Source organism: Antennarius striatus, chromosome 14, assembly GCF_040054535.1.
Source record: "Antennarius striatus isolate MH-2024 chromosome 14, ASM4005453v1, whole genome shotgun sequence".
Taxonomy (NCBI): Eukaryota; Metazoa; Chordata; class Actinopteri; order Lophiiformes; family Antennariidae; genus Antennarius; species Antennarius striatus.
In genome coordinates, this window is record NC_090789.1 from 8529509 (window position 1) to 8547499 (window position 17991).

The following is a 17991-nucleotide window of genomic DNA, read 5'->3' on the forward strand; positions in this document are numbered from 1 at the left end:
CAGGGGACACTCTGGGCGCAACACCAGTACACCGTGGAAAATAAACAATATGAGGTGATTTTTCATTTAATTGATCTGAATTATTGGATTATCAACTTTATTTGTATCCTCCAGTTAAACCAATTACTTCTTTTGCTCTTGCTTCTCACTTTACAAGACTTTGGTAAACATCACTTAAACTGTGCTGAGGCAAAAATGTCAAGACAGGCAAAATTAGTCTTACTGAGTACCATGAATTGTAACACAAAACTGTCAACATGTTATTTTACTTTCAGCCTGTGGGCCTGTTTTTGTGTGCATGCTGTTCTTGACTCATTATGAATACACTGGTATTTCTGCCAATGAATATTAGTATGAATGGAGAAACCTCCATGGTCTTTAACATGTGCATTAAATATAATGGATGTGAAAGGAAATTCTTGTGAGGCTAGATAGGGCACTGGGGCAAATGCTGTTAAATTGCTTCATAACAGCTGAGGTGTGTGCATTTTGTAGCTGTGCAGGACAAGAGGAGATCTCAGGAGTTTTAAAAGGGGGCTTCCTTTGCCCTTGCACTATAGCTTACTTCCATCTATGTTGTTTATTACCTGTTAACAGCTGCCAACTAAACTCTTTATTTCTTGGGATTATTTCATTAGGTCTTTGACAGGAGACAGAGCTGGAGGTAGCAGAGATGAAGATGCTGAGGTTCTCTTTGGGAGTGACCAGGAAGGATAGGATCAGAAATGAGTACATCAGAGGGACAGCACATGTTAGAGGTTTGGAGATAAAGTCAGATAGGGCAGACTGAGATGGTTTGGACATGTCCAGAGGAGAGATAGTGAATATATTGGTAGAAGGATGCTGAGTTTTGAACTGCCAGGCAGGAGGCCTAGAGGAAGACCAAAGAGGAGGTTTATGGATGTAGTGAAAGAGGACATGAAGGTAGTTGGTGTGAGAGAAGAGGATGCTGAAGACAGGCTTAGATGGAGGCAACTTATTTGCTGTGGCGACCCCTGAAGGGAAAAGCCGAAAGGAGAAGAATATTTCATTAGGTCTTTGCTGTGACTGGCTGTTGATAATGCATCCGAATTCAACAAGTTAATGAAGGTGAATCTATAAAAGAGGAAAAGCTAGCATAAAGCTAAAAGCAGCAAAAAATGAAATTTAAGTTGTCATTCACTGTGTTTCTTTCTTTTCTTTCAGATTTATCCTTGAAAACTGTTACTGAGCCAGTATGGGAGTAACTGTACCGGAGCAGTGTGGTGGTGAACCACTCCACTGGCCATCCAGCTGGCACATTCGAGTTGTGTTGCCGATGATGGTGCGCTGGCCAATGCAGCTGTAGCGAATGACTGAGCCAACTGTTCGACGGTCACCTGAGATCTGGCTGTAGGGAGGCATGCTCGGGTGGTCACAGAGTACCACTGTCCAATAGGAGCACAGACATGAGAAGACAAGACCAATGAACAAGTGGAATTACTCCACATGCCAGTAGTAAAAACAAATGATGCTTAGTGACATTAGATTTTTAATGATTAGTACATTTCACTGAATAAAGTCAAACAGTTATGAGACATTTTTTACTTCAGTTAATTATGATAAACAAACATGAGAATAATTCATGTTATAATAAGGGGCTTTCTAAAGGAAAACATTTTTTTCATTTCCCACACATAAAAATATGGTAAAAAATATATATTTTGAAATATTTTATTCAAAAATCTTTGGATGTTGGAATGTCTGATAAAAATAAGGTACAATATTTGAAAACTTTGCCATAGTCTCTTGGAATTGACTATTTATGTATTTATCTATTTATTTATTGTGTAATTGGTGCAGCCTTGCCAGTTTACACAGGTATCCTGTGAAGAAATCATGCAGATATACTCTGAACAATCCCCTGAGATACTCACACAGGCATTTGGGCAGGGAGCGGTCCCATGTACCATCCCCCTGGCAGGATATGGAACTGGTGCCAAGCAGGTAGTAGCCTGGGTTACAGCGGTATGACACAGTGGTCTGGAAGCTGTAACGATGTGGTCCACTGGGCAGAACCTGCCTGATGCTGTTTTCCACATAGCCTGGCTCTGTGCAATTTACAACTAGAGAAAGGGTTGCAGAGGAGACAGAAAAGAAACAGAAACTATGTTTAAGCATTTATCAGGATGTTTGGAAATTGCTTCATGCTAAATGGTCATTATTTTACCGTTATCTTTAAACAGTTGCCAACAGGATGTGGTCTGACTACAATTGTTAATATTTATAAGGACAGAAATACTACTCTTTTGAACAGACTGCTTTTGCACAGACCTGCTACCATGTACATTTTAGAAGCTGCATATTTTCCCTTCTCTCTGTCCATTCCTTCCTACCACTTCCACCCATTCAGCATCCATCCAACCACCCCAATCCAAATGAAGTAGGAGGCAGACTCTGGAAATCAACATTTACTTCATTAGAGCCAGTCGCCTGCTGGCCCCTGTGGTGCCAATATGATGATGGATGGAGAGATCACTGGAAAAGAAGCACTATGTCAGTTTAGCATCAGATGGAGATACTTAGAAAAGAGGAGAATGAAGGACGATTGAGAACGGGCAGCAAGAAAGGGGAAATGAACAGAGATTGAGAGAAATGGATACTGATGGTGCGAATATATTCAAAATTCATGACAGAATGTCATAGCCTATGACTGCTACAAGCACAGATTCATCTTGTGTTTTTCACCAACACACACACACACACACACACGCACGCACGCACGCACGCACACACACACACACACACACACACGCACGCACGCACGCACGCACGCACGCACGCACACACACACACACACACACACACACACACACACACACACACTAATCTTACATAGCCTAAACACAGTTACAGTACAATGGCAAATATGTGTTGGCCAGTTTCAGCATGAATAAACACACACTATGAAGGCAAAACTGGCTTCATAAAACCTACTTAGGAATATCCACATAGTCATTATGTCTTAGTTAACCTTATCAGTCTTGCCTTTGCTACAGCCAAAATTAATGTATTGTATGCTAATGTGAACTCCCTCATTTCCATTCTCAAAAACTGGCAAATGCAGCTAAATTGCCCCCAAATACTTATTATAATGCATTACTTCCTGTAAAGTGCTGACCTCTGGTGCCATCATTTACAACTTACCGCATAATAACTACGAAGTGTATTTTGAACAGTGAAGTTGCTATAGAATGACACTCTCCAAGCTGAGAAATTCTGTTTTTATTTAAAAAAAAAGTGCTCAGGCAACACAGGGTCAAAAGCAATTCAACTGCTACCTAAAATGATCAACTTTCTGGTAAATTTGTGCATGTGGTTCAAGGAGCAATGGCAGAGGAACCAAGAGGATAAAAAAAGAATGGCAGAATAAAAGGGGAAGAAGTGAAGGAAAGAAAAGCAGAGGTAATTCATCTCTGTTCCAATGAGTTATGGAGCTGGGTTAACCTCGTCCTCCTCATGGTTTCCTGCCAAGTGACGCTCCAGTAAGTTGCATGTTATAAGCTTTTTATTTTATTTTCTGTTTCTTTTACTTATATTGTCAATGTAAGACAAATAAGTACAGGTGAGTCCTTCTGAATTGTGACTGTGTTGATGATGCAAATTGTTGATCAGAGAGGGATAGCAGACTAGCTGAGCTGGTGGTCCGTGCCTTCCCTCTACTTAATTAACAGATCCTACAGACTCCTTTAGTTTAAAAATTGGAACATGGAAATGTTTGACTGTGTTCTGTCTTCACTTATTCTTATTCTGTCTTCACTTTTTTCTTACATTTTGATCCTTCTACTGCTCCCTCATTCCAAATGAAAAACTGAAGGTTTTGCTTGGACAGTAACCTTAGCTATTAGGTGGCGTAAGGTGAAGTGGATAGAGTAGACGTCATCCCCAGTATTTATAACTTCCAAACCAGATGTCAACCAGCAGAGGCTGCCTCACCAAATATATCTCAAATGCTGTAATTAAGGTGATAAATATCAATGACAAAAAACCACAAAGCTACTTAAGTCGAAACAGCAACAGTGAGAATAATGTGCTATCAAAACAGACGTCCACACCCATACACAGACACACGCACACACACACACACACACACACACACACACACACACACACACACACACACACACACACACACACACACACACACACACACACACACACACACACACACACACACACACACACACACACACACACACACAGAATACACGTCAGCCTTTGCATGGAAACAAGTTTGACACTAATTTGATGTCATTGCTAAAGCAGAGAGATTTAAGGCATATGTCTGGCAAAAAATCTCACCGCTAATAAATGCAGAAGTCAAAACATTTCTGCTTATTTTTACAACCAGAGGAGCATTTCAGAGACATATCAGTGCCTCACTGCTACATAAATACCTCAAAAAAGATGAAATTTCCCCTTTCCTTAATTAAACACAGCCATTAGTCAATCCATCACGACATCTGTCACTACCCTGTCACATTCAGAGCATGACCTTGCCAGCAGCCTTTCTGTGGCTGCCACAAAGCCCTCAGTTCGGAGAGATATATACAGTAGATACCGTGAAATATTGCTTGCTGTGAAAACACTCCCAAATTTAAAGTCTATGCATCACTTCGTCAAAGAATAGTTGGGTACAAAAATCCAAATGTGAGCCCCAGAAGGCTGCTGTCTTCCATACAGTAGAAACCTAGTCAAAGTTTTTGGATGTGTCTACATTACTAAAGTTTGACAATATCACAGACAGGTGAGCTTTGGTGTCGATGCGGTAGCTATGCAAAGAGGAAGTATCATGAAATGTAATTACAGATTGTCCTCAACCTACGAACACAACTGGTTCCGAGAATCTGTCCGTGAGCGGAGTTGTTTTTAAGTCGTTATTTATTGAATGTCAATCTATAATCTTTTTTTGAGGTCATTTAAATGCCATTATTACTCTAAATACAAAATTGCTATTCCCTAAGACTTACCATAAACAATTACAGGGTAGAAACGACACATAAACAAGACAAAATTCTGTAGTGCCATTATGTAACTTTTAAATCTCTATCCCTGCAGAACTGCCAAGGAACCACTGTAGTATTCCACTGCAATTATGTGATTGATGCGCTGATGCATTTCGCTCTGATCAAAATGCAGAAAAATCACTTTATACTTAATTTATCTGTTTTATTTCCATTAAGTTTCTCAGCTAAGTCAACCAATAGTTAACATCAAATTATAAAATATTTAGAGTTCTTTCTTAGTGTCAGTTAATGCTTCAGGGTAGGAACCTAACCCCAAAACATTATTACCTACATCACTTAGCTCCTACAGGAGGACAACAACGTCAATAATTAAACTTAAACAACAGGCAGTTTGTAACAGTTTTCTTACAGGTAGTCCATAGTCTTCATTTCTGGCTCTAACTTTCAACCTGATCCGATTTGTGGGCAGTCTCGATGTTAGTGAACATCCCCATTCCCATAAATACGTTACACATTTGTTTCCTGATCAGAAGTTTGCAGATATATAGATAAAAGAAGGATGAAACACTGCAAATGACGCGCCAACAAGAAAACTGAAAATTCCACATGAAGTCTAACGTCCGTGCAAACTGTATATATAATTAGTCTTATATTTGCTGAGTTATATATGAAATGACATGTGCTATTGCGCTGCTCAGTGTGGATCCATCAGAGAAAGGAACTACAGTAGTTGGATGTTGCCGTGAGTAGTTGCTCATTTTCTCGAATGTTCGTAAATCGAATGTTCGTATCTTAATTACTACCTGTACTAAGCAGAATCTGACGGTGGAGTAGAAACCAAGATAATTGAACAATCCAGCCATTTTAGTTTTCATTTCAATTTCCATTAATATTGAGAATTTAAACTCTTCCTGCCCTTGGATGTCTGAGCCTCATTTCTGCTATCTCTAGGACCGGGGTCATCTGCAGCTACAAAAGTATAACCTTGCACATAGGTAATTTAATATCTGCACACAGAAATGGATGATCATGAAAGAACCACACAAACAAAGACACTATACTGTACATTAGGTGAGCACAAAGCTGGTGATATTATGGGTTGGTTGGCTTCTACATGATGCAAACAGAACCATACAGTAGTAACTGCTGGACACTTACTTTTACACCTGGGAAGGGTGTTGCTCCATTGTCCATTGGCTTGGCAGTTAGATTTTACAGCTCCGTGGAGAACATATCCAGTGTTGCAGACAAAGCGCACATTGTCATTTAAGTTGAACTGGGTCCCTTGGGTCAAACCAAAAGTAGGGTTGCCTGGGTGACCGCACGTGATAGCTGGGGAAGGAAAATAGTAGCAGTTCAACACATGAGTTTAATAACATGTGAAATAATAGATATGTAATGCAGCTGCAAAGGCTGCAATGCTCTGTGTTTTATATGCAGAATTATGCAAAATGTGAATCATACAAAGGATCAAATCTATTATTTGGGGAATAATTGCCTAATTTTTAAAAACACTCAGAGTGCATACATCTGCCAAGGCCAAATGACAACTCTTGATGCTCTGCAAATCCTAACAACTATATTTGTGAATATATTCCCTACAGAATTAGTTATATTATTGTATGTTTTACTGTAGATGTAGTTTCAGAATCCTATCTCAATCATCATAATGATGCACTAGATGTATAAGGCGGTATCTGAAGAGGTCAAGCATTACTTTATTATGAGTCATTTGCTTTACTAGGGATGTTCTTGTCTGTCTGACTTTGGGTGCCTGTTTTTCAGCCTCAGCTACTAACAGTACATAAGGAGTGATATTGAAATATCTGTCCATCTACAAAGCTGTGTTTATGCCAAAATATTTCCTGCAGGGTTGGGTGGAAGTGTGGGCATCTTTATGTTCACTTTAGAATGCAATGGCTGTGAAACAATTAGAAAAACTTTTCAGTACTGCGATTTTGTAATGGAATTCCCTTTTTTATCCACCATCTACCTTGCTCAAACACTACTGGGGAAGGACCAACAAGCAGCTGAAACCTACTCATTCTGTGAGAGGGAAATATATATATTTTTAATCTTTTAATTATTCATGTCTACTCCTTGCCTTCCACCCTTGCTGAAAGTTTCATGAAAATCAGGAAAGATTTTTTTTCCTATACATCTTCACAAACAGACAAACAGAGCAGAAGGAAATAATAAATAAAACTGCATTGAAAAAAAATATTTTCACCAATTTCTTGATTTGGTGCTTGCTGTTAATTTGTTATCAGTGACAGAAAGCTCTGGTCTAATTATATTTAAATGGAGGTTGTGCATCAGCCCTAAACAAGCACATTACCAGGACATTCCTGGTAATGTATCTTTAATTAAAAGTAATTTTTCAGAGTCAATGGTCACTTACGGACACAGACAGGAGTACGTCCTGACCAGCGGTGGTCCTGTTCACAGATTCGTACCGACACCCCGATGAGTCGAAATCCTGGGTTGCACTGATACACAACGCTCCCTCGATAGTTATAATTCTCTCCAATGATCTGTCCATTTACTATTGGCTCCGGGGTACCACAATGGCCAGCTGTGGATCAGTGAAGACAAGAATCAAGATCAGAAATGCAAATTTGAAAAACTTTTGACGAAAATGTGCTCAAAAACTTACCCAGACACTGAACCTGAGATCCACTCCAAAGCCCATTGGACATGCACTCTCTTACTCGAGATCCAACCAAGGTGTACCCTGTGTTGCAAGAGAAAATAGCCGTGGCTCCATATACAGTCAGTGTTCCTATCTTGTTGCCATTTGGTGGAGTTCCAAGGTCCCCACAGGAGATGACTGACATGAGAAAAAATACGTATCATTATGCAATTGTGATTTTCATTTATTGAATTACATTTTCTTCACAAATACATTTCATTTTGTCTGTGAAAACAAGGGAGTTGATGAAAGTGTGGGACATTAACACTTACTCTCACAGACTGGTCGGGGATCTGGATAGTTCCATGTGCCGTTGACCTGGCACTGAATGACCCTTTGACCCCTGTAGTAATATCCTGGGTCACATATGAGCATCATTATCGCATCATATTGGTTTTGAGTTCCATAAATAAGCCTCCATCTCCCATGTTCCACAGCTGAGTGGCCAATGTCGGGACAGGTCACAGCTGCATGGTCAGAGAGGAAAAGGTGATCATTAGTGTAGATATCTACAAGATTATGGTTCTTAGAGTATGTTCTGCTTGAAGCATTTTCCAATGATAACACTGTGACATAACTAAACAAATGCTCACAAATACATCGGGGTGCGGCCTCAATGGGGCTCCACCTCCCAAATTCCTGACAGATCACTGAAGTTGTTACTGGCGCACCAAGCCGAAATCCAGGACTACATTGGTATGTGGCCCTGGCACCTATGGAGAAGTCTTGGCCCACAATGCTGCCATTGACTGGAGGCACTGGCATCCCACATGACATAACTAGAAGGAAGGACAACACAACCAGTGTAAAGAATCTGTGTGACAATGGGCACAAATGCACAAATACAGTGCCCCCTCATTCTTTGTGGTTAATGTGTTCCAGGAACAAAACACGATTAATGAATTCCGCGATAGAGCTGCAAACTACGTATCTTATTATTTATTATTTATCTTATTATAAAACGTTTACGACCCTTCCCATACTGATATTAAACCCCCTTCTATCTGTATTACCTTTTCCCACACTCTGATAGACTGTTTGAAGCACTTTTGTGTCTCACCTAAGTCCCAGACTCACGGAACAAAGCCGTTTTCCGTATGCCGTTGACCAATAGAATGCGCGTACGGTATCACGGGACTGCCTACCTAAAATCCGCGATGAGGTGAAGTCGCGAGTGTTGATGCGCGAATGCGCAAGGGCGCATTGTACACTCCAAGAGCCAGGACAGATGCAGTAAGCATTACATAGGGTTGCCCTTTGCTCAGAGCTAAGCAATCACACCTAAAGTGAACATACAGTGCGCCCTTGCACAATCGCGCATCAACGATTGCGGCTCCACCTCATCGCGGATTTTTGGTAGGCAGTCATGTGATACCGTACGCGCATTCTATTGGCTGACAGTATCCGGAAGTGCGCTCGTTCTGTCAGTTTTGGGCTTACATGAGACACAAAAGTGCTTTAAACAGTCGATAAATTGTGGGAAGAGGTCATACAATAGAAGGTGGTTTAATATCAGTATGGAGAGGGTTCATAAACATTTGACCGCAAAGACCGACTGCGCACTGAATTAATTTCTTATGGATATATGCAATTTCCTCCGGGATTAATAAAGTATCTATCTATCTATCTATCTATCTATCTATCTATCTATCTATCTATCTATCTATCTATCTATCTATCTATCTATCTATCTATCTATCTATCTATCTATCTATCTATCTATCTATCTATCTATCTAAATTACACCTGGTGCAGACTTCAATGGGTGTTAAATAGCTCCCCTGTTGCTCTTGCTTTTCATTCCAGCCAACTCTCTTAATGCCCCTGGTTGGAAACTGGATTCTCAAAGTAGAGCATTAGTGACTGCGTAAAAGGAAATCTAAACATCATATCACTGAAAAAATAGTATAGTTGCAAGAAAATAATTTTGACAATAATCTATAAGACAAACATATGAAAGGATTCAACCCCAGTAAACCAAACTGATGGCAGGGTTATCTTAAAAGCAATTTTGAAGACTGGTGAAGTGGTTTTTCTTGAAGCACGTCAAGGGCTGAGAAGTTGACAACAGCACTGTCAACTGAAATCACACTTTGATCCGAAGTAAATGGAATCAGCACGAGTTTTTATTAAAAAGAACTCAAATCAGAATGACTTAAGTTTAAAAATAAATTTGCCACAAAATGTCTTCACTGAATCAGCATGCTGCTGAGGCTGGAGATGTTGAAATTTCCTTTTCTGTGCAAAGTTTTAAGGCCTATTTCATCACTTTTGAAAAGTGGGAATAAATGCTGAATGAGCTCAGTGCACCTTAATGCACCTTAATTGAAATTCCAGTTTACGTTAATTTGAATTAGCAATGTAAAATTATCGTGCCCCAATTAATTTTGCCAAACAGATTTGCCTCACTTTAATTATGAAAAATAAGTCAAGCTAGTCCATGGTATTTCTGAGTCTATATTTTTCCAACATTCCCATCTTATGTCATGACCTGCTGCCGGGACTGGGCCCTCACCTTGGCAAAGTGGCACTGGAGCATTCCACTGGTAGATTCCCTGTACAGTCCTGGTGCATGTAGCACTGCTCTGGCCAATAAGCCTGAAACCCTGGTCACAGCTGAAGCGTAGTGTGCTTCCCAGCTTAGTGCCTGTCAGGCTGTGCACTGTGCCATTTACAGGGTTGTTTGGAGGGCTGCAGTAAGCCGCTATGAAATAAAGAGGAAATATATTTATAAAGATATAAATATAGACACACTTATATAAGGATTATATAAGTATTAATGTGCCTTCAACAGCACAGAGCCCCAGATCTGTTTTGCATCCGTCTTCTATGCCTGGTGTGGTTTAGGAGGATATGCATTAATACAACCAATGCAATCTCTTTAAAGCAAAAACTGGAGACTGAAGATGAGGAGAAATGATTAAAGGTAATTAATGTTCGACAAAGCGGAACAAGAGTTTGTCAGCTGCAGCAGAGGAGGATCATACAGTAAAAGTGATGGATACATAACACCAGGAACAAAGTGTTTGTTTTTGTTTGCCGACTAAATTGGTGACTTTAATCATCCTTTATCTTCCAGGAATAGCACCAGCAACAGGTTTATGTCTCTCAAAACATTTTGCAGCAACAATAACATGTTGTACAATAAGCAACAACAACATGTTGTATATAAAAAAAAGTGGAAACATGAAAGAATATATTGTGTTCTTTCTATTTACAGTAAAGGGGTAGTCATTTTAAAGAGAAATTGAGAGGCAGTGGACCATGGATAAAAAAAGAGAGAAGAGACAAGTTAAGTCTGGGACTTTTTAGTATCACACTATCAGATAAAACTTCCTTACAAAAAATGCTATGCAAGTCAGCAGAGTACCAAATATCTCACAATTTATAGGATGTCTCTTTCTCACACAAACTGTTCCAACACACAGCAAAAGTCGATGTTGATGAACAATTTTGTGGCTTCATGTGAAAATTATATACCAGGTTCACTCAAAAATTTATTTAATTTTTTCTCTTTTTTTTTTTTCTTTTTTTTTTTAATGCCAGGCACTCGTTGTACTTTTCTAATGCAGGATTGTCCGCAGATTCTCCTCAGATTGTCCTCTGTACAATCCTGAAAGGATGAATTTTCATTAGGACATTTCTTGATGGTTAATGGATATGGAATAAAAAAGCCAACAGAACATCAAATTCTGTTTAATGGTGAATGATGACTGAGCTATTTTATGTTCCGCGGTGAGGCCTTCTCCTTGTGGAAACTTCCTGAGCTCAATTGATCCTTTCTATCTGTGTCTTACTGGTTTTCAGTTCTCAGTGTTCCTGTCCCCTTTCCTCTCTCCGCCTGTTATAGCATAAAGGTTATTTAAATACAATCAGCTCTCCAGTTCAAGGATTTAGATCTGCATTGACAGGTGACAGAATTTGAATAGATAATCGGTAGATTGGAAGAGACGGGCGGGGACGTAAGAGCAAATACGATGTTGTCTAAATGAGGTGGGAGAAATATACTGTATATGGATACAAATTGAAAAAACAAAAATGGACTGAAGACTTGTTGGATGGAATGTCTTTACGATGGTGATGGAAGACAGGATGAATTTAATGAAGAACAAAGCCAAATGCATGGATCTGTTTTGATTCATACATTTCTTTCTCTCCATCAGGATACTACAGAACCCAACTTTGCATTAACCAGAGCAACTTGTGGATTCCCAACCATCATCTAGTCCATCTGTCAATCGGCCTGCTATGGCAAAAAAGCATTATGGCAAACAAAAAATGTAAGAGAAGGGACAGAAAAAATGCATGAAAAATACAGAACATCCGGCTGAAGAAAAAGAGATTTCCACTGAGGAGAGACAGACGATTAGTCAATCTGGATGAGTGCTGTTGATAAGGAATGGAGGGAGGCTGTTAAATATTTACACAGCCATAATTCAAGGAGAGTTATGCAGGTGTCAAATAGCTACAGATCCTTCATGGGAGCAGGACAAATCAGAAGAATAAGAAGAAATACATAAGCAGTATTTACTAATATCCAGGTCTGTGTGGCACAGTGAGTAGCGCCTGCAGATACCAACCACCCCCGTTAGGTTGTCATGGAGATGGGTAATATTTCTAGATGTTTTAGCTGCAGTGTGTAGACCACATCTTGGTCTTATTGACTCAAGAAGCTAAAGAAATCTCTGTTGCGATTAAAGACACAACAGTAACCAGGAACACTAAGCCAAAGATAAATTTCCTGTAGTAAATCAAAAAAGTAAATGAATACACTCAAATTGTGTGTGTGTTTGTGTGTGTATGTGTGTGTATCATGTGTGTGTGTGTGTGTGTGTATACATGGACACATATACACACATATACCTGTACACATATATGTATATATGAATACATACACATAGATATACAATTTATATATACATATGCATACTGACATACTGTATACTGATAGAGCATGCTTAGTATGGTGTTGCAGATGTTGAATGACCTCAGCTTCCTCAGTAAAAAGAGACGGCTTGACTTTGATTTACCTGAGTAGCGTATGCGAAAGCCTTTGTGACTGGTAGTGTGATCAAAGGACCAGTGCAGGTAGACTTTGTTGCTGGAGCTTGTGATGCTTAGGGGGCTGGAGTAGTTTCCACTGAGGGTAATCAGGAGAGGGCTCTGTCTGGAGGGGCCTAAGGTGAGAGGAAAGAATGTCATAAACTTAACACTAAACCTGATGGATGTCAAAGGTGTTATTCTTGTAGATTTAATTACAAGAACAGAGAAAATAAGTTTTAATGAATATAATTCCCCAAAGTCACAGCTTTTTGAAGGATGGTGCATTTGGTGACACTTGAGGTAAGTTCAAAATTTATTAAGCTCCTCTTTTTTCCATAATTGGCTTGGCAATCCCAAGGTTAGTAAATGTCTTCCTCCTTTCACTCTACAGGAGATGAAAAGCACTAATCAGGAAGAATGGTGTATCAGACCACTATTTTCTCAGAGCGGCCTAGCAGAGTTGCTGACGATGCCTGGAATCACGTGCCGATGAACAAGACAGATGTAGTCATTCTTTATCCATAAAGGGAGACATGTGAGATCTTTCTGCTGTCTGAATCATATTGGTGAAATCAACTCCCGGGTCAAACAAGTAGGTTGCAGAGATGTTATACAGCCATAGACTGATACTTACTAATGTGTGTAGTTTGTATGACATAAACCATATTGGTTACAGCACAGCAATAATATACGGATCTTAATAAATACAAGGTAAAACAAAAAAATAAAAAAACATTATATGACAGCAATTAATTGTCATACAAATATTCAGTCACAACTCACTCACCATCAAATATCTCTAGCTCATCAAACTGTCGGCTGGTCTGGAAGTGTTCAATAGTGAAGGTAATGTTGTATCCAGGTTCAATTTTGACCACCCAGGAGCAAGACTCAAAATGTGGGAAACCGTTACCAGGTGACTGACTCATGATGACACCAGTAGAGGCTGTCAAAACCTCATTAATGGGACAAGTCACTGTTGAGATAAATGAGAAACAAAGGGAAAAAGGCATTGAAATACAAAATGTAACTGTTTACACAGAATGGTTCTGTTTTGGTTTGTAACTGAACTTTTGATGTTGCATTCCGTCGGTGAATTTAATTTGCCTTGAGGCGTGTATTGGATTGATAGCTTCATATGAAGGACATGTCAATGTGAATAAGAGCATAGCTAAGCTAATTGTCATTCTAGACCTGAGGGTGTCCCAAGAAACAAGGCTGCGCATACTAAATCGGTCTAAAATATGGCACATACAGAGCACATGATATTACTGATTCATTGTGAGCATATTATATTATCTTTGTGCATTGTCAAAATGTGAAAAATGCAGCAAAGATTCAGAAAGGGAATCTACACCTCACATCTGCCCTACTGCTGTGGCTCGTCTGGGTGGACCACATCCATTGGCTCTTGACATCCTTGTGACATTTTCTAGTGGTTTCAGTCTGCATTATCAGACATTACACAGAATCCCTGTCTGTTGTGGGTTTTCTTTGTCAAGGTGTGAAGCCAAGCATCTTCTAAAGCTGTCTGCACACACAGTGGAACCACCTAAAAATAGCTACCACATGAGAGGATACTAATCCTGCGAAGATGACACAATGCAACCACTTTCTTTTTTCTTTTATTTTTCCCACTCACCTGATGGGGCTGGGTGTTGGTTATCCATGAAAAGAAAAAAAATATGTTTCATTTCCTTCCTTGCAAATTTTCTTTTTTTTTTGCTAAAAAAGACAATCAATTCATAATAATCAAATGTGAGATTTGTGAAATTGACTGCATGTTATTGTGCATTACATGGAATCCTGAGGGCCTAATTTGGTGTGCATAATAATTTGAACTGTGTTGACACTGAACTCAAATCAAGAACATGTTTGATCTTTACAATTAACAACAGTCCATTTCAAATTCAATGCAAATCAATAAATTCACCTTGTTAAACAGACGCCGGTGGCATTTTGCAAAGTCAGTGTAAATAAAAAAAAAAAAAACAACAACACATGAATGTTTTCAAATGTGATTAAATCCACTTCAAAGTGAATGTGGCCATTATTATTATTATTTTTTGTACGCACACTTTTATGTGAATGTATTTGTAAACCAAGTGTTGCAGGACAGTCAATCTGAAGTGTAAATGTAAATGAGCATTGTGATTTGAAAACCTGAGCATGTTCTGCCTCAAGGTGGGGAAGCACTTTGCTCTACCAGAGCTTTCATTACATCATTACAGCATTGAATTAGCTGAATGTTACACTTCATATCCTATCAACGCTGACCCTTTGTAGGCAGATATACACTTGTTATTGTTTACATGGACGGGGAATGTCTGTATTTAAGCATTTGCTTGTGTGCAACACTTGAATGGACAAAGAGATATCAGACAGCCTTGGTTAAAATGCATTTGCAAATTATTCTTAGCAATGGTTTTAACTTTGCTTGGCATGTCGAAGGGGGTAAAAGGGAGACGTATTGCTGCAGGAAATGTCAGATATCATCAAGTAAGCTGTCACTCACAGAAAAGCATGATAAAATGAGGCATGTTCCTGTCTTATCCTTCTGTCATTATCTTTTTCTATCATTCCAGAATGAACAGGGCAAGTCAAAGCATATCCCAACTGGTTTTGAGTGGAGTACACCCTAGATGCTTCAGCAGCACATTGCAGGGCCACGTAAAAGACGACAACCACTTGCTTAAGCACTCATATCTATGGACAATTTAGAGTGATCAATTGGCCTAAATTGCATATTTTTGGAGTGACAGGAAGCCCTCCTATACATATCTAAAAATCTAAATGTTGTTTCCCATGGCTGAGTCCTTTTTCTGCATTTTTTGAGTAGTTACAGTCGAAGAATCAGGAGAAATGAAAGGAGAGAAAGGTCGGAAATTACATGCAACAATAGTCAAACTGAAGTCACACCCTCTAGGCTACCATCATTACAAAATCAACATTAGTTGTCCCTCTAGAACATATTCTACCTCCCACAAGAAGCTAAAACATAGGTTAATATGAATATAGAATAAATCTGACATTACATGCTGTGCAATAGAAAGCTTTCATGTTCCAAAGCATGTGCAAATGCACCTGCTACCTACTACCTACATTAGCACTATCCCATCATGTATCATGTGGAAATTAGAAATATACAAAGTGCTTTTGGCATCTAACTTTGGAAGTGACAGTAATCTATTCTCATCTCAAATGCCAGAGAAGATATTCAAGTCTGTGAAATCATTCACAGCCTCGAGCATCTCAGTTTGATGTGAGTGTGAACACTTAAATCCATCACTCTTAGTGAAACTGATTGCACCTGGAAGTGGGATATAAAATCAAAGAGAGAAGTTCATTAAACAATCAATTCTCAAAAGAATGAGATCAGTCTTGTCAGTGACCTTTCAGAGAGCTCCAGTGTGTCTTCAAAACTGCTTTCAGCTAGTCTCGGGGCTGATGGAAACAGACAGACAGGGGCTGTTATCTATAGGTTGCTACTTATTAAACTAAACCACTTTGAAATGAAGCATTTCGCTCTCCTGCTGTAAACAAAAGGGTATTAGGGGACAAATCTGACAGCTGGAAAAAGTAGCTTCAACAAACAGGGTGAGATCATCACTGATTGGGCTCAGTATTAAATTTTGATTTAATGACAGGTGGAATAGAATAAACCCATAGCAGGAATGGTAACCATTAGTATTTTGCAAAAATTTACTGATGTAAAATATGATGGCAGGTCTTATATGCAAAGAAGCACAATTGCACACAACTGCATCCATGTACATTGATTTTTGTGTTCCAGTAAAGATGCTCATGTGGATAACTCTTTAATGCATCGGTTCCCAAACGTTTCAGTCCGCGCACCCACTTCTACCTCCCGACTTAGCTGACGCACCCCCAAAACACGAAAAAAAAGAAAGACAAGGCATAGTCTTTATAGCCATATAGGTATCAAGTTTAATAATATAGGCTCCTGTTAACACAGAATAGATTGTGCATTAATGGGCCTAATGATCTCTCACTTTAGAAACGGTTGGGAGAATAATAGTAACAATATAAAAATGACAAGAATAATATTTTAAGTCAAAATGGTCGCCGAGCGAGCCGACTACAGATGAGTGATGAACAGCAGTTATTACTATGCAGGGCTCGAAATTAACTTTTTTTCTTGGTAGCACCGGTGCTCCCAAATGTAGAAGTTAGTAGCACCAGCAAAGACTTCAGGAGCACCTACCCAAAAGCAAGGCAGCGACAGAGCGATGGAGACGCTCCGTCCATCTCCGTTCCGCCTCTCTCCCCCAGGAGAGCAGCCGCAGCTGCGCTCTCATTGTTTCCTAGCAGGACCGCAGGAGCGCCATCTCACAAAAAAAGGCGCACCAGATTTTTTTCCCCTAGTCGTACCGGTGCTCCCAAATATATTTATTAGTCGCACTGACAAAAATTTGGGCGCATATGCGACCAAAATGGGCGCAATTTCCAGCCCTGATATGTAACAAACAGGCCTATTTAACAAACCGTAACAGTTATTAAATGGTAACAAATATGCTATTCCGCCACAAAGAATCAAAATAACGTAGGCCCAAGTTCAACATCATATTTTCTCTTTTGAGTACGAGTCTGATTGTGTTCTTTACCCCCTTTTCCCAATGAAGTGCCCGGATGAGTTTTCTGTGTTCTGTACTCCTCATTTTCAGTTTCCCCTGTCTCGTCATCATCACTCTCTTTTTCCTGCTGGATTTCTTCAGCCTGGTAGACTGCACAGCTCTCAGTTGTGGCCAATGTATCCTGTCCTCTTTCATTTCTCCCAGATTTAATACCGGACAGACGGCCCGTTTTTAACCCGTTCTGCATTTCGGCATATTATTGTTGTTGCTATCACAACAAGTTAGCACGTAGCTAGGAGAAAGCCAAGTGCATTTTGGGTATTTTTTTATTTATTTAAATGTTTCCCAAAACATTTTTTAATTGAAAATTACAAATGATTTCCGTGAATGAATTTAAATATTTAAACTGTTAATCCTCCATTAAAAAGTGTTTAAATTATTTATTTAATTATTTATGTATTTCAAGGTGCTCAGCTTCCATTACACTCGCGCACCCCCTAGCGGCAGCTCGCGCACCACAGGGGGTTCGCGCACCACACTTTGGGAATCCCTGCTTTAATGCCATAAGCTTCTAGTGGAGCAGTACTGTGGAGATGCATTTACTAATTTCAGTATTTAAATATCATAATCTGAGGAGAGATAATGAGCTGATCAAAAGGGATGGGCCGCCGAGAGA

The 17991-nt window shown here is 39.5% G+C and overlaps 1 protein-coding gene across 1 annotated transcript in view; it reads right to left on the reverse strand.

Moving 5' to 3' along the window:
* Positions 1–17991, reverse strand: part of csmd2 (CUB and Sushi multiple domains 2) — a 267965-nt gene that overhangs the window by 20889 nt on the left and 229085 nt on the right. The window contains 9 exon segments of the mRNA XM_068332262.1: positions 1233–1406; positions 1896–2084; positions 6144–6317; positions 7387–7815; positions 7950–8144; positions 8271–8456; positions 10193–10381; positions 12708–12854; positions 13508–13696. Coding sequence (XP_068188363.1) covers positions 1233–1406; positions 1896–2084; positions 6144–6317; positions 7387–7815; positions 7950–8144; positions 8271–8456; positions 10193–10381; positions 12708–12854; positions 13508–13696 — 1872 coding nt within the window.